At 50.3% G+C, this 21,865-nt stretch overlaps 1 protein-coding gene across 1 annotated transcript in view; it reads left to right on the forward strand.

Annotated features, from left to right (window-relative positions):
- HEPACAM (hepatic and glial cell adhesion molecule) overlaps positions 1 to 21,661 on the forward strand; it is an 81,607-nt gene extending 59,946 nt beyond the window's left edge. Inside the window, exons 4-7 of the mRNA XM_077839788.1 lie at positions 14,295 to 14,388; positions 16,617 to 16,690; positions 18,759 to 18,829; positions 20,866 to 21,661. Of these exons, the coding sequence (XP_077695914.1) occupies positions 14,295 to 14,388; positions 16,617 to 16,690; positions 18,759 to 18,829; positions 20,866 to 21,162 (536 nt within the window). The 3' untranslated portion in view covers positions 21,163 to 21,661. The remainder of the gene's footprint in view (positions 1 to 14,294; positions 14,389 to 16,616; positions 16,691 to 18,758; positions 18,830 to 20,865) is intronic.
- Positions 21,662 to 21,865: the final 204 nt, after the last annotated feature.

Genomic DNA, 21,865 nt, shown 5'->3' on the forward strand with positions numbered 1-21,865 from the left:
CCTCAAACATTCAGAAATCATGAGCTGGGCTCAAACAATCATGAGATTTAAAAAAAAAATACATATTGGGCTCTTTTCTGTGGCCTTAGAAAGTAACCTTGAGTGAGCTAGAAACTTACTCATTTAAACATGAAGGCTGAGATTCTCATGCCATCACTTGACTCCAGGAGCTAGGGCTTTAAGAAGAATATCAAAACAGTGGCAACTGTTCTCCTTGAGGCCTGCTATGCTTTCCTCTTTGCTCTCTTTGCTTTCCCCTCTCTCAAACACCTCTCTTCAGCCTATTTGACTCCCTGGCACAGTGCAGTGCTGCAGGGCAGCCTGTTATTAGCTGTATCTTCCCAGCTTGCAGTGTAGATCTTGAACATTTCCAAGTCCCTCTTGCAAATGTCCTTGAACATCAAGCTAAGCCGGCCCAGTAGCCTTGCAGCATCCACAAGTTCTCCATACAGGAGATGCTTTGGAATGGGTCCATCATCCGTCTGATGCAGAAGACCAAGGCAACGGAGATGTCTGTATTTGAGATTAGTGATTGGATTTGGCAATTTTGCTTTACTTTGGAGTCAGGAACTCTGCTTTCCCACTTAATATTTAGAGCACAGTATGGACAATGGCTGTGCACGGTGTTTAGTCTTCTTTATGCCTGTTGTTGGAGGTCCAGGTCTCGCCACCATAAAGCAGCATGCTTGAAACACACATCTGGCAAACCCATACCTGGGTGTTCAGTGTTAGTTTCCTGTTATCCCCCACACACTTAGTCAGTTGGCCAAATATAGGTAGGACCTGCCTTCCTGATGTGAGATTTAAACTCTTCATCTAGAGATAAGTTATCTGATAGAGTTGATCCTAGATAGCAGAACCTTGTGGCACGACTTTTAGTGCGGTGTTAGCTGTTGAAACTTCTGGTGCAATCAACACCCCATATTCATTGTCTTCTTTAGACTGATGGTTAGTCCAAATGTATCACAAGCTAGCAAAAAGCTATTACAAAGTTGTAGAAGCACCTCCTCACTTTGTGTGATGAGTCCTGCATTGTTGGCAAAAATAAATTCTCTTATCAGCAGGTGTTGGACTTTGTTGTTTGCTCTTAGGTGTGCAATATTGAAGAGTTTTTTCCATTTGATCTTGTATGGAGAGGAGAAAGCATGACAAAGTAGCAGACAGAATAGACCAAAGAGTGTTGTGCCAAAACACATCCCTGTTCGAAATTACAGGACATTTCTGATCTCTCAGATTGATCACCTTAATACTAGAGTGTAGCCTTCATGCCATCATGGAAGAATTGAATCTGACTGAGGAGGACTGGGGGGCAACCAGTTCTCTCTGGCAGCTGAAAAAGGCTTGTTCTTCTGACCAGGTCAACACCATTGTAAGATCTAGGAAGGCAAAGTAGAGAGGTTTTCCTTGTTCTTGATGTTATTCTTGCCTTAGTGTGAAGACCATGTTGATAGTAGATCTACCAGCATGGAAGCTGCACTGACTCTGTGGATATGTTTGTTCAGCCAGAACTTACGTGTTGAGAATGACCTATGCAAATGCCTTGCCAGCAACAGCGAGGAGACAAATTCCTCAGTAGTGGTGGCAATTACTGCGATCTCCTTTTGCTTTATACAATGTTATGATGTCGGCGTCCTTCATGTCTTGTGGTGCTCCTCCTTCCCTCCAGCAGCCAAGCAAGACATTGTGTGGATGTTTCAGCACAACCTGCCCTTGTTTCAGTCCTTCAGCTGGAATTCCATCTCTTTCTGCTGCCTTTCCTGCTGCTAGGAGGGTGAGTAGCTGCACTAGCTTATTTTTAAACTGTTCTGTATCAAGCTGTTGGATGGGCTGAAGCTTGGGGGTTGCATTTAGTGCTGCTTCAGAGACTGTGGTTTCACATGAATCGATTTCGTGATAGTGTTCAACCCATCACTGCATCTGTTTGCTCCCGTCAATGATGATGTTTCCATTAAGAGATTTGAATGAGGCAGCCTTTTTGGCTGACGGACCTATTGCTTTCTTGATTGCATCATACGTACAAGCATCCATTGAGAATGGAGATCTAAGAGGTGTCTTCTCACACAGATCGAGCCAGTATGATTTAGCACATTGCCTTGCTGCTAGTTGCATTGTTCTTTGGCCACTTTGCGGTTAGCCCGTCTCTCAGGAGAGGAGTTCCCGCCATGGTGCAGATATGCTGTGTACTTTGATTCAATAACTGGAAGCATTTCTTCAGAATATGCGTCAAAGCAGCCTTTATCTTCTACAGTCTTTTTACCAAAAGCTACCATTGCAGCTATGTGTGTGTTCATTCTGAGTGTATTTATGCTGCATCAGCATTCAGGAGAAGTGCAACTGGTGACATAGCTTACAGGAGATTTGCAGTAAATTGGAGACATCTTTCTTGGTCTTTTGTGTTGTTGATGTTAATACATGGGCAACAGTTTTGCTGGGTATGATGGAATTTCCATAGTGAAAGCCATATTTTGCCACATACTGTGAAAACCGTGAGTCTGGAGAACATCCTGTAGATGTTTTCTGCAGGTGACAATTAAATTCAGTCAGTGCCAACATCTACATCTGGGGTGTCTCCACAAGACCGTCCAGCAAGAGACTGCCTTGGAAGTAGGTATCGGTCATGCACAGTCCTCGGGGGTGCAGAGCTCCGGCCTTTGCCCATTGTTGTTCATTTCCCCCCCTCCATGGTGGCCAGTGCATAGCACCTACATCTTGTGACCTGAGCTGACTCTGGTGTTGAAGTCTCTCACTAGACAGAGTTGCTTGCCCAGTGGTGGCTTGCTGATGGCACTGTCAAGCTGCTGATAGAACAAGTGCTTCTCTTCAAAGCTGGAGAGTGATGGAGCAGATCTACTAATGATGTTGGCAAAGCCTCCTGGGGCAGATATTCTTAGTGGTACAATTCATTCTGGTGTTGCAATGGGACATTCAACCAGGGATACTACTGCATTTTTGACTGCAAAACCCACCCCATGTTCATGGTGGTCTTGTTTGCTTTTTCTGTGCCAGAAGAAAGTATAATGCCTCTGGTACAGAGAGCCTGTAGTTAGTCTGGTTTCAGAGAGATGGCCTACATCGATGGCAGACTTCCTAGGGTCACTGGCCTCCTCCAGACCATTTAGCATATCAGAGCACATTGTCCTCACATTCCAACAAGCAAGTTTGAAGAGGGTGGCCATTCTACCTGAATGTTCAGTGCGGATGCCTCGGCAGACAGAGGTGTGCCTTAGAGTCAAAGTCCTCCTCTTGGCAGCACTGACTGCACCCAGAGGCTTGGAAGACCAAGATGTCTGGAAGCCAGCACAGCTGCAGGAAATGCCAGGGGGCAGAGCTTTTGCTCAACTAAGAATTAGCTGCAAAGCAGCAGCACCAAATGGAATTACTCCTTCACGGATATTGTTTTTCATTCCAACTGGTATCAGGCTTACCTGCTACAAGACTGTGGTTATTGCAAAGACGTGCACCAATTATCACAATAAATTATCATCAATTATCAAGATAAAATTGAGAGAGTTGGCAACAGTGAAAGTCCCCCCTTGCAGGGGGGAGTGGCTAGGAGAAAAGTTCATGCTCTGTTACATTTGTGGTAATTCTTGAGAATTTGTGCCTAAACGTGGTGCCCAAATTTTATAATCGTAGGTTTCACACGTGCAAAGGAGCTGAGCAGCCCATCCTCAGCTGAGATCGATATTTGCCATAGGTACAAATGAAAATCAGGCCCTTGGTGCTTCCCAGCGGACTCCCAGTTAGTGATCGCTGAGACAAGCAGATGAGTAGACCCATAACCTCTGTAGCAGAGCTGGGCAAATCACTGATTTTTCAGTTCACTGGCAGGTCCAAAAAATATTTTTTTAAAAAAGTGGTTCTATCCAAACCATATCCAAAAACTTCTGAAGTTTTTGGTGAATTGGCAAAGTCTGCTTTGGAGCCAAGGAAACTTTTCATTTGACACAAACCATTTTGTTTCTGGCAATTTTTAAAGGACTAGAATCACAAACCAGCTGGAAAGCCCCCACTGCTATCTCTAGTCTTAGGGCATTTGGGATGTGGGAGACCAGCATTCAGGTTTCCCTTCTGCGGAGCAGGGCTTTGAATGTGGGTTTCCAAGCACTGCGGGGAGCTTCCTGACCATTAGGAGAATGACTGCTCTAAGGTGGGGCTCCCTCAATCTCTCCTCTTGGTGCTGTTCTACCGTGCAGGAACTAGTCACTGGGCCAGAGAGAGTGAGAGAATAAATGACTTTATGGTCTGGTGTTTAGGGCACTCATCTGGGAGGTGAGCTGCCCAACTGGCTCTTTAGTTATTTATCCAAAGTGGAACAGCTTCAACGGGCCCGTGTGAGAGCCCCAGAACCCAGCCGTTAGAGTGCTCGCCTGGGGGCTGGACCCACGTTCAACTCCCTGCTCCACAGCAGGTCAAGAGGGGACTTGGACCTGGGTCTCCCACATGCTAGATGAGTGCCCTAACCACGGGGCTAAACGTTGTCAAGTGCGAGTCTCCTCCACTACCACTTTGTGAACAGTCCCAAAGTCCCCTTGTGACTCTAGCCCCCCAAATAAGATTTTTGGCCAGAACGAGTCGGTGAATTCACATCAGATTTGTTGTGAAATGGCGTTTTTCAGTGAATAATCTATTTTCCTGAAAAAGTTTGCCCAGCTGAGCTCTGTAGTCTTGTCCTCTCGGCCTGTCTCCACATCATGGCTAGACTTACTGGCCTACTCTTGGCACCCCTCTGGAACCCAGAACGTTACAAACACGGTAACTAGCTCTGGGAACATTTTTGTGAGCCAGCTGTTTTCAGAACAGTTTATAACTCTGCAAATGCTAACTCCCAGCGTGCATTGCTCAGAGCGAAGTCTGCGTATCCCACACCTGTCAGTCCTTGCTGCACGGCCTGGAGGTGAGCTCAGGTGGGGCTGAGAACAGCACGGGATGTTCCGTCACAGGCGCGGAACGAGAGGGAACCTATCAACTGGCTGGAGCGCTCAGAGCAGCCACGGCACAGGGGGGCCACCCTGCATCCACGCAGCCTGCAGACTGGCCTGAATTCAGGTGGCTGGCTGCTGCTCCACTGATCTTTCCTCCCGCTCCTCGATGCTGAGTCTGAGCCAGTCGGTGATATTCCTGCACAATAAGGAGCTCAAACTCTCAGCCTCTGGTGTAACCCGGAGGGGGTGGGGGGCAGGCGGTTCTCAGCAAGAGGCCCTGGTCACACCACAAGGCCAGTTGTTCTGCACTCCCCACCTGAGAGTGAGGCACAAGCTGGTTGGTGGAGAGGCAGAGGCCTGGCTTGAGGTGCTGGATGAACCCAGGGGCTTCAGTCCACCAGACACCAGCCCCAGACTGTAGCCATGTGTTACAGCGAGCGTCCATATGACCAGAGCATTGGCCAGAGGGCTTGTAATCAGTCGGCAACACGGCTTTTACAGAGCAAAACAAAATCACCATGTCCTGGGGCCACCATCTGGCCCAGAGCTCAGCTGGGCACCCACCAAACCAGGAGCACCCAGCACCACTGGAAACAGCATGAACATGGGCCATAATTGGCCACCTGCAGCCTGGTGCCCAGAAGATTAGGCCTGCCAGGAGCAGGAGCGTCAGTGCAGCATGGGCATTTCTGCACAGAGCCCATTTCTGAGTCAAAGGCATTGGGGCTAGAGCACATAGACCAGGGACACTCGGACTGTGGCTTGGGAGCCATGAGGGGCTCTTTAATGTGTCTCCTGCGGCTCTTTGCAGCACATGTTATTGAAACACTGGGTGACTGGATTATTAACCAGCCTAAACTATTAACCAATCAGGAGGCTTTTACTGTGTTATTAGCCAATTGTAGTTGATAAAATAATAATACTTGGTCAGTCATTTTGCTGTGAGAATAATCAATCCATATATTATTTATAGGGCTGTTGATTAATTGCAGTTAACTCACACAATTAACAAAAAAAAATAATTCATCGCAGTTTTAATCGCACTGTTGTACAATTAAATACCAATTGGCATTTATTAAATATTTTGGATGATTTTCTACATTTTCAAATATACTGATTTCAATTACAACACAGAATACACAGTGCACAGGGCTCACTTTATATAATTATTTTTATTACAAATATTTGCATTGTAAAACAGTATTTTTCAATTCACCTCATGCAAGTACCATAGTGCAATCTCTTTATCGTGAAAGTGCAGCTTACAAATGTAGATTTTTTTTGTTACATAACTGTACTCAAAAATAAAACAATGTAAAGCTTCAGAGCCTACAAGTCCACTCAGTCCTACTTCTTGTTCAGCCAGTCGCTAAGACAAACAAGTTTGTTTACATTTACAGGAGATAATGCTGCCCTCTTCTTATTTACAGTGTCACTCGAAAGTGAGAACAGGCATTCACATGGCACTTTTGTAGCTGGCATTGGAAGATATTTACGTGCCAGACATGCTAAACATTCGTATACCCCTTCATGCTTCGGCCACCATTCCAGAGGACATGCTTCCATGCTGATGATGCTCATTAAAAAAGAATGTGATTGTAGGTCCTCTGCTCTGTTTTACCTGCACTCTGCAGTATATTTCATGTTCTAGCCGTGTCGGATGATGACCCAGAACACGTTGTTCATTTTAAGAACACTTTCACTGCAGATTTGACAAAACGCAAAGACGGTACCAATGTGAGATTTCTAAAGATAGCTACAGCGCTCGACCCAAGGTTTAAGAATTTGAAGTGTCTTCCAAAAATCGGAGAGGGATGAGGTGTGGAGCATGCTTTCAGAAGTCTTAAAAGAGCAACACTCTGATGCGGAAACTACAGAACTCAAACCACCAAAAAATAAAATCAACCTTCTGCTGGTGTCCTCTGACTCAGATGATGAAAGTGAACGTGCGTTGGTCTGCACTGCTATGGATCGCTATCGAGCAGAACACATCATCGGCATGGACGCATGACCTCTGGAATGGTGGTTGAAGCATGAAGGGACAGATGAATCTTTTGTGCATCTGGCATGTAAATATCTTGAGATGCCGGCTACAATAGTGCCATGTAAACACCTGTTCTCACTTTCAGGTGACATTGTAAACAAGAAGTGGGCAGCACTATTAGGGTTGCCAACTCGCTAATCGCACAAAACCGAACCCCTTTACCTCTCCCCCTGCCCCACCCTCACTCACTCCATCCCCCCTCCCTCCGTTGCTCGCTCTCTCTGACCCTCACTCACTTTCACCAGGCTGGGGCAGGGGGTTGGGGTGCGGGAGGGGGTGAGGGCTCCAGCTGAGGGTGTGGGTTCTAGGGTGGGGCCAGAAATGAGGGGTTCAGGGTGCAGGAGGGAGCTCTAGGCTGGGGCAGGGGATTGGGGTGCAGGAGGGGGTGAGGGCTCCAGCTGGTGGTGCAGGTTCTGTGGTGGGACCAGAGATAAGGGGTTTGGGGTGCGGGAGGGGCACAAGGTTCTGAAGATTCAGAGCAGGCTGCGCAGCGCAGACAGGAGGACGGTGAAGAAATCTGGCAACATGTGACCTCCAGAAGAAGAAGGGGGAACGTCCATGTACCAGCAACGCGGATACAGGTAAGTAACCATTTTCATGTTCTCTCCACAGGTACCATTGCGGGGAGTGGCCCAGATGATACGTCTGGGGGAAGGGAGCAGAAGGAGACTCCACCAGTTGAAAGGCATGAGATGCGATGTCCTAAGGTTGGGGGTTCCACGACCACCACTCCCAAGAGAAGGAGGCGGATGGTGGTGGTTGGGGACTCTCTCCTCAGGGGGACTGAGTCATCTATCTGCCGCCCTGACTGGGAAAACAGAGAAGTCTGCTGCTTGCCAGGAGCTAAGATTTGCGATGTGACGGAGAGTCTGCCGAGACTCATCAAGCCCTCGGATCGCTACCCCTTCCTGCTTCTCCACGTGGGCACCAAGGATACTGCCAAGAATGACCTTGAGCGGATCACTGCGGACTACGTGGCTCTGGGAAGGAGGATAAAGGAGTATGAGGTGCAAGTGGTGTTCTCGTTCATCCTCCCCGTGGAAGGAAAAGGCCTGGGTAGAGACCGTCAAATCGTGGAAGTCAATGAATGGCTACGCAGGTGGTGTCGGAGAGAAGGCTTTGGATTCTTCGACCATGGGATGGTGTTCCAAGAAGGAGGAGTGCTAGGCAGAGATGGGCTCCACTTAGCGAAGAGAGGGAAGAGCATCTTCGCAAGCAGGCTGGCTAACCTAGTGAGGAGGGCTTTAAACTAGGTTCACCGGGGGAAGGACACCAAAGCCCTGAGGTAAGTGGGGAAGCGGGATACCGGGAGGAAGCACGAGCAGGAGCGTGTGAGAGGGGAGGGCTCCTGCCTCATCCTGAGAACAAAAGGTGATCAGCGGGTTATCTCAAGTGCCTATGTAACCCTTCTGCCCATCAGAGTTGGCAGCAACAAGGGCCGGGTTCAATATCTAGGGGATCCATTCCCATAACACAATGCAAACCGGCTCGAGCCCCCATCCAGTGACGTGGGACAAATATATACCACCCCCGCTGGGTGCCTCCAAGAGGCAATGCTTCCCCTCTCGCAAGCACATAGTCTGAGTGTAGCAAAAAGCCTTTTAATAACAGAGAGAAACAATGTGTCATTATGTTGGGGAAACACCACCAACAGGATTCATAACACAACCCATGAGCAAAACCCCCACCCCAAGCAAATTGGGGCATGTCCTTTCCCTTTGGTTCTTGAGTCCAGCAACCCCAAATCATCCAAAGTCCCAAAAGTCCAGTGGCCCAAAAGTCTCTCTCCCTGGTCAGGGCAGCCCCAGAGTTTGAAAGTTTATCTGCAGAGCTTTACCTCCCAACCTGGGTGGAGATGGTGGGGGGAGAGAGAGAGAGGTAAGGGGCACCTTACATGATCTGAAGCTGACCACCCCACAGCTCCATAAGCCTTTGCTCCGCTCCGCCCACCGCCCCACGAACTGCTTTGCTCGGTGTCCCACAAGCAGCTCCCACCGTCCTATGAACTGCTCCACCAGCCTGTCCACAAGGCACTCCAGCCGTCCCACAAACTGCTCCACCATATATCTTCAGGCTCCCCCACTACTTAACACAACGCTCGGTGATTTCAGCTCTTAGGTGAATTCAGCTTGTAGTAGGGGAGCCTCAGTACTGGTGCACCATTAGCCTAAAGTGAGCTCAGCAGCCTGTAACTAGACTCCTAATGGAATCAAAATTAGCTCCGATATTCCACAGTGGAGAGAGGAAGAAGTACAATTAGCATGTAAGGCACTCACCAAGATGCCCATACCACCAAGTATTAGTACTTATCCCCCAGTCCCTCTCTCTCTGTATTCACAGAGTTTTGGAACCCATGTCCCTTGCCTAGTGAGTGCTGCTTAGTTGATGGCGAGTCCCATCATAACAAAAGGCCCAGTACAGTTCCAAGCACAGTTCCCATAGTCAGGGTAATAACAATTTATTCTTCCTGCCCCAATAACAGAGACACTGGGGATCCCACAGCAGCCAAAGTGACCATTTGGGCAGCTATGGGCTCATGCTAGGCGGGGTGGGTGTGCCTATGCAAATGAGATCAGCCCCTGAAGTTCTTTTCCACAACTTGCCACACCTCACCACCAGATGTCAGGGTGGAGCTCATCCTGACTCTGCTTACACCTATATACAAATGCACAAAGCCTGGGAAGCAAGCAGGGAGAACTGGAGGTTCTGGCAAAGTCAGGGAATTATGATGTGATTGGAATAACGGAGACTTGGTGGGATAATTCGCATGACTGGAGTACTGTCATGGATGGGTATAAACTGTTCAGGAAGGACAGGGAGGCCAGAAAAAGTGAGGGAGTTGCACTGTATGTAAGGGAGCAGTATGACTGCTCAGAGCTCAAGTATGAAACTGCAGAAAAACCTGAGAGTCTCTGGATTAAGTTTAGAAGCCTGAGCAACAAGGGTGATGTCGTGGTGGGAGTCTGCTATAGACCACCGGACCAGGGGGATGAGGTGGACGAGGCTTTCTTCCGGCAAGTCGCAGAAGCTACTAGATCGCACGCCCTGGTTCTCATGGGCGACTTCAATCATCCTAATATCTGTTGGGAGAGCAATACAGCGGTGCACAGACAATCCAGGAAGTTTTTGGAAACTAGAGGGACAATTTCCTGGTGCAAGTGCTGGAGGAACCAACTAGGGGTGGAGCTCTTCTTGACCTGCTGCTCACAAACCGGGAAGAATTAGTAGGGGAAGCAAAAGTGTATGGGAACCTGGGAGGCAGTGACCATGAGATGGTCGAGTTCAGGATCCTGACACAAGGAAGAAAAGAGAGCAGCAGAATACGGACACTGGACTTCAGAAAAGCAGACTTTGACTCCCTCAGAGAACTGATGGGCAAGATCCCCTGGGAGAATAACATGAGGGGGAAAGGAGTCCAGGAGAGCTGGCTGTATTTTAAAGAATCCTTATTGAGGTTACAGGGACAAACCATCCCGATGTGTAGAAAGAATAGTAAATATGGCAGGCGACGAGCTTGGCTTCACAGTGAAATCCTTGCTGATCTTAAACACAAGAAAGAGGCTTACAAGAAGTGGAAGATTGGACAAATGACCAGGGATGAGTATATAAATATTGCTCGGGCATGTAGGAATGAAATCAGGAAGGCTAAATCACACCTGGAGTTGCAGCTAACAAGGGATGTTAAGAGTAACAAGAAGGGTTTCTTCAGGTATGTTGGCAATAAGAAGAAAGCCAAGGAAAGTGTAGGCCCCTTACTAAATGAGGGAGGCAACCTAGTGACAGAGGATGTGGAAAAAGCTAACGTACTCAATGCTTTTTTTGCCTCTGTCTTCACGAACAAGGTCAGCTCCCAGACTACTGCACTGGGCAGCACAGCATGGGGAAGAGGTGACCAGCCCTCTGTGAAGGAAGAAGTAGTTCGGGACTATTTAGAAAAACTAGACGTGCACAAGTCCATGGGGCCGGATGCGTTGCATCCAAGAGTGCTAAAGGAATTGGCGGATGTGATTGCAGAGCCATTGGCCATTATCTTTGAAAACTCATGGCGATCGGGGGAAGTCCCGGAAGACTGGAAAAAGGCTAATGTAGTGCCCATCTTTAAAAAAGGAAGAAGGACAATCCTGGGAACTACAGGCCGGTCAGCCTCACCTCAATCCCCGGAAAAATCATGGAGTACGTCCTCAAGGAATCAATTCTGAAGCACTTAGACGAGAGGAAAGTGATCAGGAACAGTCAGCATGGATTCACCAAGGGAAAGTCGTGCCTGACTAATCTAATTGCCTTCTATGATGAGATAACTGGTTCTCTGGATGAAGGGAAAGCAGTGGATGTGTTATTCCTCAACTTTAGCAAAGCTTTTGACACGGTCTCCCACAGTATTCTTGTCAGCAAGTTAAAGAAGTATGGGCTGGATGGATGCACTACAAGGTCGGTAGAAAGTTGGCTAGATTGTTGGGCTCAACGGGTAGTGATCAATGGCTCCATGTCTAGTTGGCAGCCGGTATCTAGCGGAGTGCCCCAGGGGTCGGTCCTGGGGCCGGTTTTGTTCAATATCTTCATAAATGATCTGGAGGATGGTGTGGATTGCACCCTCAACAAGTTTGCGGATGACACTAAACTGGGAGGAGTGGTGGATACTCTGGAGGGTAGGGATAGGATACAGAGGGACCTAGACAAATTGGAGGATTGGGCCAAAAGAAATCTGATGAGGTTCAACAAGGACAAGTGCAGAGTCCTGCACTTAGGACGGAAGAATCCAATGAACCGCTACAGACTAGGGACCGAATGGCTAGGTAGCAGTTCTGCAGAGAAGGACCTAGAGGTGACAGTGGACGAGAAGCTGGATATGAGTCAACAGTGTGCCCTTGTTGCCAAGAAGGTCAACAACATTTTGGGGTGTATAAGTAGGGGCATTGCAAGCAGATCGAGGGACGTGATCGTTCCCCTCTATTCAACATTGGTGAGGCCTCATCTGGAGTACTGTGTCCAGTTTTGGGCCCCACACTACAAGAAGGATGTGGAGAAATTGGAGAGAGTCCAGCGAAGGGCAACAAAAATGATTAGGGGTCTGGAACACATGACTTATGAGGAGAGGCTGAGGGAACTGGGATTGTTTAGTCTATGGAAGAGAAGAATGAGGGGGGATTTGATAGCTGTTTTTAACTAACTGAAAGGTGGATCCAAAGAGGATGGTTCTGGACTATTCTCAGTGATAGCAGATGACAGGACAAGAAGTAATGGTCTCAAGTTGCAGTGGGGGAGGTTTAGGTTGGATATTAGGAAAACCTTTTTCACTAGGAGGGTGGTGAAACACTGGAATGCGTTACCTAGGCAGGTGGTGGAATCCCCTTCCTTAGAAGTTTTTAAGGTCAGGCTTGACAAAGCCCTGGCTGGGATGATTTAGTTGGGATTGGTCCTGCTTTGGGCAGGGGGTTGGACTAGATGGGCTCTGGAGGTCCCTTCCAACTCTGTTATTCTATGATTCTATAGGGGGCTCATGGCTGGGGCAGGGGGTTGGGGTGTGGGAGGGGGGTGTAGGGTCTGCAGTCTGGGAGGGAGTTTGGGTGCAGGAGGGGGCTCAGGGCTGAGGTTTAGATGCAGGAGGGGATGTGGAATGCGGGCTCTGAGAGGGAGTTTGGCTGTGGGAGGGGGCTCAGGGCTGGGGCAGGGGGGCGGAGTGAAGGACAGGGTGTGAGGTGAGGGCTCCAGGAGGGAGTTATGGTGCGGGAGGGGGTTCTAACCTGGGGCAGGTGGTTGGGGTGCAGGAGGGGGATTCGGGTGCAGGCTCCAGTTGGGTGGCACTTATCTCAGGTGGCTCCCGGGCGACAGTGCAGTGGGGCTTAGGCAGGCTCCCTGCCTGCCCTGCCCTGCCTCCATGCAGCTCCTGGAAGAGGCTGGCATGCCCAGCTCCTAGGCGGAGGAACCGGGGAGTTCTGTGCGCTGCCTGCTCTTTCAGGCACCGGCCCTGCAGCTCGGGCAGGGACAGCATGGGGAGCCCCCGTGGCTGCCCCTGCACCTAGGAGCCGGACATGCTGGCCGCTTATTTGAGCCACACAGAGCCAGGGCAGGTAGGGAGCCTGCCTTAGCCCCACTGCTCCACCAACCAGACCTTTAGCGGCCCGGTCAGCGGTGCTGACCAGAGTCACCAGGGCCCCTTTTTGACTGGGCGTTCCGGTTGAAGACCAGATGCCTGGCAACCCTAAGCATTATGTCCTGCAAATGTAAACAAATTTGTTTGTCTGAGCGATTGGATGAGCAAGAAGTAGGACTGAGTGGACTTGTAAGTTCTAATGCTTTACATTGTTTTATTTTTGAGTGCAGTTATTTTTTGTTCATAATTCTACATTTGTAAGTTCAACTGTCATGATAAAGAGATTGCTCTGCAGTACTTGTATTAGGCAAATTGAAAAATACTATTCCTTTTGTTTTTTACAGTGCAAATATTTGTAATAAAAATAAATATAAAGTCAGCACTGAAGACTGTATTCTGTGAAATCAATATATGTGAAAATATAGAAAACATCCAAAAATATTAAAATAAATGGTATTCTATTATTGTTTAACAGTGTGATTAATCGCACGATTAATTGCGATGACGTTTTTTCATCACTTGACAGCCCTAATATTTATATATATATATAAAAACTAAATTTTCCCATCATATTGTTTAAATATGAATAGTACTATAGTAAATGACACAATGAATTCACACTACGATGGCTCTTTTGGGTACTGTTGATCGCTAATTTGGCTCCTGAATCCCTGAGGTCTGAGTCTCACTGACACAGACAATCCCCCAGCCTGGGCACTGAGGGTCCAGTGTGTCCAAGATCCAGGGCCAGCAAATGTTCTCTGCTAGTCGCTGGCATTCAGTGCCGCTGCAGCATCCCTGCTGGGTACGGTGTTTGACAGACACCTGGGAAGTGATGCAGCAGGGCACTTAACTAGGTCCTGTGGGCTCAGGCTGGAAGCCTGGAAGAGGGGCAAATTGTCTCTTTCTGCACCATTTGCCTTATGCTGGGTGCCCATAGAGGCTGCTCCAGCTCTTCTCCAGCCCTCCCCAGCTGTGTGTGTTGGAACTGAAAGAAACAGAGGATTGTGTTCATCTCCAGGGCTGTTTGGGTTCTCCTCCGTCAGTGGGAGCTGGGGCATCCCTGGCAGGGTGTCAGCGTGACCCCGAGCTGAGCACTGCTGAGGGCGGACAGACGCTGGGGTTGTTCCTTGTACTGTCTGCAGAGAGCAGAATGGGCATTGTAAAGGCTGAGGCAGTGACAGGGCAGCCACTGTGGGTGTGAGCGGTAATTCCTCTGCCTTCTCTCTCCTAGGAAGGAGCTCCCTCTACATAATCCTCTCCACTGGGGGCATTTTCCTTCTCGTCACCTTGGTGACGGTCTGTGCCTGCTGGAAACCCTCCAAAAAGTGAGCATTTTCACCTAACTTGAATAAAATACCTGTCACTCTGCTTCCCCAGTGCCAGCCTCCCAGCTCTCAGTCCCATCTTGGGGACTGCACAGGGACACAGCTCCCTCTGGCTGCTCCTCTCCCAGCTCCCAGCCCCACCCCGGGGATCACACAGGGACACAGCTCCCCCTGGCTGCTCCCCAGTGCCAGCCTCCCGGCTCCCAACCCCATCCCGAGTATTGCACAGGGACCCAGCTCCCCCGGCTGCTCCCCTCCCAGCTCCCAGCCCCATCCTGGGGATCGCACAGGAACACAGCTCGCCCGATGGATCCCCTGCACCAGCCTCCTGGCTCCCAGCCCCATCCCAGGAATCACAGGGGAACACAGCTCCCCCGATGGATCCTCTGCACCAGCCTCCTGGCTCCCAGCCCCATCCCAGGTATTGCACAGGGACACAGCTCCCCCGATGGATCCCCTGCACCAGGCTCCCGGCTCCCAGCCCGATCCCGGGTATTGCACGGGGACACAGCTCCCCCTGGCTGCTCCCCTCCCGGCTCCAAGCCCTATCCCAGGGATCGCATGGGGACACAGCTTCCCCGGCTGCTCCCCCTGCTCTGTCAGGCCTGTCTCTCTTGGACACACCAGTATTTATCTGTATTTGTTTCCTTGTGGCCTATTCTCTCTCTTTCCAATCTGTCCTCTCACGCTGCATGTTCTCACCCATGGCAGCTGTGACGGGGGGAGTGGGGTGGGGCTGGCTGAGGAGCTGGGAGCGCTCTGGGGACCATCTCCCAGCAAATGGCTCCATGTGGTTTGCTGGGCTGTCTGTGGACCCAGGGGGTTTCTGTCTGCCACAGGGAACACAACCCCAGTAACACGTCCTTGGTGTCTTTATTCTCTCCGAGAAGGGGCTCCCCAGAGCCCTGGGCACTTAAACTCGACAAACTCCTCAATCAATCAAACCTACGATGAACTGACCCCCCCAGGAATTAATGAATAACCCCAATAACCCCACGCACCCAGCGGGGCAGAGTCCCCGCTGCGTGCAGACAGGAGGGGCTGTCGTAGCGCTGGGCATGGCTCATGATTATCTGCCCTGGTCGCAGGACAGAACAGCCTGGGACAGCTCTACCAAAGGGACTGCAAGTCGTTCCCACCCTGCCCCCCCCTCCCCCCGCTGTAGTTCACTTTCAAATAGTCTCTTACAAAGTCTTGGGTAGGTTTTTTAAAAACCAGAAATGTTTAAAATTGGGGACGGCTAAACACCAGCTTATCTCCACCTCAACAATAGGGCAGACTGGGCTAACTAATCATGCACCCTGAGCTATTTCCAGACCTAAACCCCTGATAAAAGTCAAGCCATTCCCAGTGGAGGAGCCCTACCCCAGCCCCTCCGTGACTAGTGCTGCCATAGAACCCGGGCTACAAGTCAGTTCCTTGTTTCACAGAATCTCAGGGTTGGAAGGGACCTCAGGAGGTCATCTAGTCCCACCCCCTGCTCAAAGCAGGACCAACCCCCAATTTTTGCCCCAGATCCCTAAATGGCCCCCTCAAGGATTGAACTCTCAACCCTGGGTTTAGCAGGCCAATGCTCAAACCACTGAGCTGTCCCTCCCCCCAATACTCCAGGTAGGATGCAGTGGATTCTGACCTTAGTCACGCGGTGCCATTCTCATGTATATTTAACCCCTACTCCTCACCTGCCTTTTCCCTGGAGTCACTGCTGCAGTGCTGTTCCCTTCTGTCCCCCTAGAGCTGGGATCTCATCCCAATCCAATTCCCGAATCCCCTCAATCTCTCTCCCGCTCATTCACTGCCTGGCTGTTTTCCCACATTGCCCCACGTCACCCTATGTGTGTTTCAAACCATCCTGCTGTCCCAGGAATTTGCTGGCCATTATTGCAGTAGCTGAGGTGACAGGTCCTGGAGCAGGCAGGGTCCAGCTGCAGCATCTTCAAGACTCAGCTGCCATCCTCCTTTCATTTTGCAGTCCTGGGATTTTTGTTCCCTTCGGCCACTGAACACATTCCTCATCAGCGGCCTCGGCTGTGTATAAAGCTGGGGAAAGCTCCCCAGCAGCAGTGCCTCAGTGCCATTGTGCTGCCTTGGAGCAGAAGAGCCGTGAGCATTGCAGGACAAGTAGCACACAAAGGGCCTTCCCCTGGGACAAGAACATTGTTAGTAAAGGGCATCTGAGCACACGTCTCCTGGCTTGTTCTTTACAAAACACCTTGTACATTTAACAGAGACAAACAGAAGCTGGACAAGCAAAGCTCCTCCGAATACATGGATCAGAACGAAGAGCATTTAAAGCACGAAGGTAAATAATTGTCCTGAGATTCTGTCTACTCTGAACTCTCTGCAGGGCACAGATGGCTGGAGCCTCCCAGGGCTTGTTGGCCAATCCTGCCAATGTGGCTTTTGTTGCTATTTGTAGCCACTTATCACAGCACCGCTGCAGGCAAAGAAAACAGTCAAAGGGGAGTTTTCCTGTTGACACAAACTGGGCAGCTCGGAAAACAGCTGGTAACGGCTTGTTGTCAGGGCTCCTTAGTGACCCTCTTCTTATGCGATGACCCTCACGACCTGCAGACCCTTGCCGTTAGGCGCAGTCGTCACTGCGGGACTCCTCACGCTGGGTAGCTCCAGAGCCACTAGTAAACGCTAGCTGGGTCAACGTCATGTACAATAAATAATAACAGGCTAGATTTTGTTCTGGCTTCCTGTATAAGAAAGGGCACCGGGCTCTGTCCTAAGCCATTATTTCCCAGGGATCCATTAGCCAGAAAATTAGTCTGAAAATGTTTAATCATGTTGTTATCCTGAATAATCAATGTGTGGGTGAAATGTCCCTGCCTGTGCATCATCCCAGAGCCAGGGTTAACTAGGGTGACCAGATGTCCCGATTTTATAGGGACGGTCCCGATTTTTGGGTCTTTTCCTTATATAGGCTCCTATTACCCCCCCACCCCGTCCCAATTTTTCACATTTGCTGTCTGGTCACCCTAGGGTTAATGGACTACAGGCCTAACCAAACCCACACTTTTAACATTGAGACAAACCAGCAGGAAGAGACAAGCGTTAATAAATACAGCACCGGTGGCTCCGGCCCACATGTGCATACACAATTTCCCTTGTGATTTTTTGCACGCTCTTTCAGTTTGTGCATTCTTTCAGCTATTAATCCTGAGCTCCCAGCATGGGGAGGTTCAGGCATGTAACCACTCCTCTGTGGCATCGGTTCAATGGAAGCCCTGCTTCACATGGAGGTGGGAAATCTCCACTGAAGGCTTTGGAGCACCATGCTCTGGCAAAAAACTGTTCTCAGGTTTCTCTGCTTTCTAGCTCCTGAGTCCCATCATTTATTCTGGCTTCTGCTTAAGACCCTGTTCCTTCAGTGGGGCTCTGTATGCATGCATGAAACCAGAGGCCAGATGGGATCCTAAAGCAAGTGTTGTGTCACTCGGCCTGTTTGCGGGGCTGGGGGGTACAAAGGGACTTGTATAAGAACATAAGAACAGCCGTACTGGATCAGACCAAAGGTCCATCTAGCCCAGTATCCTGTCTTCCGACACTGGCCAGTGCCAGGTGCCCCAGAGGGAATGAACAGCACAGGTAATGATCAAGTGATCCATCCCCTGTCGCCATTGCCAGCGTCTGGCAAACAGAGGCTAGGGACACCATCCCTGCCCATGCTGTCTAATAGCCGTTTGATGGTCCTATCCTCCATAACCCCCTGGCTCCTGTTTGATTTTGCACAGACCACGAATCTGAGCAAAAAAGTCCTGTTTCCCTTTCCTGTATCTGAGCCAATTTCTCACGTGGGGCCCAGCAGAGGAGGGGTTCTATATGCCATAGGCCACCCCTAGAGCTGCTGGCTCTTGCTCCCTAAACTTCAGTAGCTGATTGCTGTGATCTCAGGTTCCTGCTACGATGCAGCCTTTGGGGGCTGCCCACAGAATTTGTCTAAATATTACACTCGGGAGGGAGCCAATATTGCCAGCTCTGCCCACTCCTGATCAAGCACGCATGGGCATGTTTTTACCCCACTCATGTGTGACTCTGTGCTTGGCAGCCCATGCCTGCACTGCAGTGTAATTCAGTCACACAAACAACTGGCAGGATTTCCAAAATCTAGCTCAGTAAGTCTGACTTAATGGAGACTGGAAGATTGTGTAAACTTGCAGTTTGAGTCTTTGTCCTGTTCCTGGAATCTAAGCAAAGCCAGGAGGATTCTAACACCCACACACATGGTCCGGCCTAGGCAGCAGCTGGGATGGACGGACGGACACACAAACACACACACAGACACACACACGCTGTGCGTAGGGTCCTTCCCCAGTTATTAATCAGAAATGTCACTGGGGTTTGTTGCTGTTTCTGTGCAGTTGAGATTGTCCCCCGCAGCGGAGAACATGAACGCAGGAATCCGGTTGCTCTGTACATCTTAAAGGACAAAGTAAGTGTTGTGCTTTGTAAGCCGTAGGGTCTGTAGGCCAGTAATTTCACAGCTTTCCCCTGGGATGGCGCAGGGCAATTTCTTTCCATGTAAGAGGGTGAAACAGCGTTGTTCCAGGCAAGGCCAAAGGGGACATGTTCACATGGAGGCACGGGCATGGATCCTGTAAATGGGCTCGCAATCCTGGAACTGTGTGAAACACTTTCAGTTAAGCCCTAGCAACTTTTTTTACCAGCACTAGTCATAGACTCGCTTGGCTGAGTCTTCTGCATTGCTTGGGGGAAGCTGTTTGTCTTGGACAAATTTGGAGCAGTTTAGAGCCGTGCATGGAAATTGGGCAGGACTTGTGGTTTCAGGTGAAATAGGGGGAGACCCAGACATTCTGACTGAATTTCTCTGAGGTTTGAAGTTTGTTTGAACCAGAAACTCAAAGCAAAACTTGTGGGCCGTGAACCCCAGGGGGACCCACCCTGGAAATGGCCAGTCGAGCTCCTCCAAAGCAAACTGCTGAGATTCACCTGGCTCTAACAAACCTGCCATGCATGAAAAGAAGCTGGATCAGCACATGCCAGGGCGCATTTGCAGGTAGCAATGGGATTTGTGGCACCTGTGAGTTTGGCAGGTCCCAAGTAGCTGGCTGCAGTGGAACATTCAACCCAGGATATCAGACTGCATTTATCTGGGTATGGAGGAGCCCGGCCCACCAAGTGTACAAAAATAGCCTGCCCCTGGTTTTCACTCCCACACAGCTCCAGTAGACCCCCTCCCTGTTACAAGGCCTCTGCACAGCTGACGATTGCAAGAAACAGGGTGAGCTTTTACCATGGGCCCAGAACGTGGGCTCCTTTGACAGTGGCTGCTGGGCTCTTCTGTTCCAGTAGTCCCAAGGCTGGGAACTCTTCCAGCACCCTGGGAGTGGATTAAGTATGTCCAGCAGCCCAGCACTGGTGTGGCAGGATGGGCATCTCGCAGGCCTTCCTGCTTCGCTCAGTGCGACAGCGATCCCACACGAAAGCATCTCATAGAACCAATTATCAAACACATAAGGGGTAGCCAGCCCCAGGCCTAACAGAGACAGAACAGAAAAATGACAAGATTCTTCAAAAATTGAAATCCCCCCCTCCCCAATTTGCTAAGTCCCAAACCTGTCTTGGTAAGCCCAGGCTTTTCCAGATCATTGTCCCCTGGCTGAACTGTACACACAAGGAATTTCAAACGGCAAGGGGCTTTTTTCAGAATGCAACCTGGGAGGGATATAAAAACTAGCCGTTTAATGGCAGCTGAGTCACATCCTTAACCATGGACTGTGGCTTCTTCATTTCTCACCTGCTCTGTTATTAAAAAGAACAAGCAAGGAAGACAAGTTCAGCTTCAACAATGCCCCGCCCCCTCATCCTTCTCTGAGGGCTTGTCTCATTCAAGCTTATTGTGACTCAAGGGCAACACCTGCTGGTAGACGGGCAGAGAGCAGGGTGCTGTGCAGAAGCACTGTGGGCGTGGGCAGCAAAACGTGCCATTCTGATCCCCTGCAGGCTGAACCTTCTCCAGGGAAGGGAGCCGGTGTGTGCGATAATCCGCAGCTCAGGAGATCAGAAAGCACCATCTGACCAGTGCTTTAGGGCAGGCAGCTCCTGGGAAACCCCCTCAAACGTCCAGGGGTCCGGCACTGGCAGCAAACACGATTGATGCTGTTTACAAATGCCCTCTGGCATGATCTGTCCCCGCTCCGCAGCGGCCTGAGACCTGTCTGCGCTCAGAGGAGGATGGAGCAGATTGAACGATAGTAAGTCATGCTGTCAAAGGCTGCCCGTGACTCCTAGTGCTGTGACTTGGGGGTCACACGAGCATTAATCCCTGTGTGGCTTTGGGAATGGAAAAGCGCTGGCTGGAGAACGCAGCTCCTGAACCCAGCTACGGCACTCCTGCAGGATCTGCCTCTTGCTGGCTTTTAAGGCCTGCCTCAACTGCAGTGTCCCTACTGTCTTTGCCCAGCTCATCCTGAATGCCACCTGTTGCTTCTTCTTGTATTCCTGAAGGATTCTCCAGAGGCGGAAGAGGAGTCCCCTCCGGATGCCAGAACCGCAGCTGAGCAAGGACCGCCCAGCTACTCCAGCTCTCCTCCTGGCAGATCCCCAGGTCCTCCTGTTCGATCGGCTCGCAGATATCACCGCTCCCCAGCCCGATCTCCAGCCTCCTCCAGAGTACACAAATCCCCACCAGGGTCCCCAGGCTCTCCTGTGTGCTCCCGGAGCGCTACTCGCATGCTGCGGACTGCTGGCGTTCATATCATCCGGGAGCAGGAGGAGGGCAACTCTGTCGAAATCAATGCCTGAGGGCATCTAGCTCATGTGAACAGGAAGCTCCCACTGCCTAGGAATGTGTCTCTAGCAGGTGGCAGTGCGTTTGTTTCAGGCGTGTGTATGTCCGCGTGTGGGCCCAGGTACTGCCTGTAGATAAAGGTGAATCGCGTTGCTCCGCTGGCTGGCTGAGCCCAGTTTAAAATTTACTGTAGCCTCAGTGTTCAAGCTTCAGCGGGTTTAAAGACACTAATTTGCTATTTAACGCTCTAGAGCAATCCCAGGCAGCTCACTAAGCTTTGGCTTTCTGGGGTGTCAAACTAATTCCCTCACATTTGAGATCTGTCCCTATGCAGCGCTGCATGTGTGTGTGAGCGTGAGTGTGTGTGTGTGCAGCTTAGCATGAGTAGGCATGTGTGAGCAGACATGCTTCCGAGTGTGCCTAGGTGTGCATGTCTGCGTGAATGTGCATCGCAGTGTGACATTACGTGAGCCTGTGGGCAAGTGCATTTGCCTGTGAGCTCGCACACACACCCCCCCCCCCCCGTGGGCCGATGTCGGCGTGGAGCGTGTCTGTGGGCACACACGTGTGGCCGTGTCCCTGTAGCGGGGGCCTGTCTGCATGTGCTGATCATTGGCCGGACCTCGCAGACATTCACAAAGCACTGCGGTGCTGCTTTCGAGGGAGCGGAGGCCTAGGACTGTCAGGACACTGCTTGGTGAGTCGTTGCTCATTTAC

The sequence above is a fragment of the Eretmochelys imbricata genome, chromosome 22 (genome assembly GCF_965152235.1).
Source record: "Eretmochelys imbricata isolate rEreImb1 chromosome 22, rEreImb1.hap1, whole genome shotgun sequence".
Lineage (NCBI taxonomy): Eukaryota > Metazoa > Chordata > Testudines > Cheloniidae > Eretmochelys > Eretmochelys imbricata.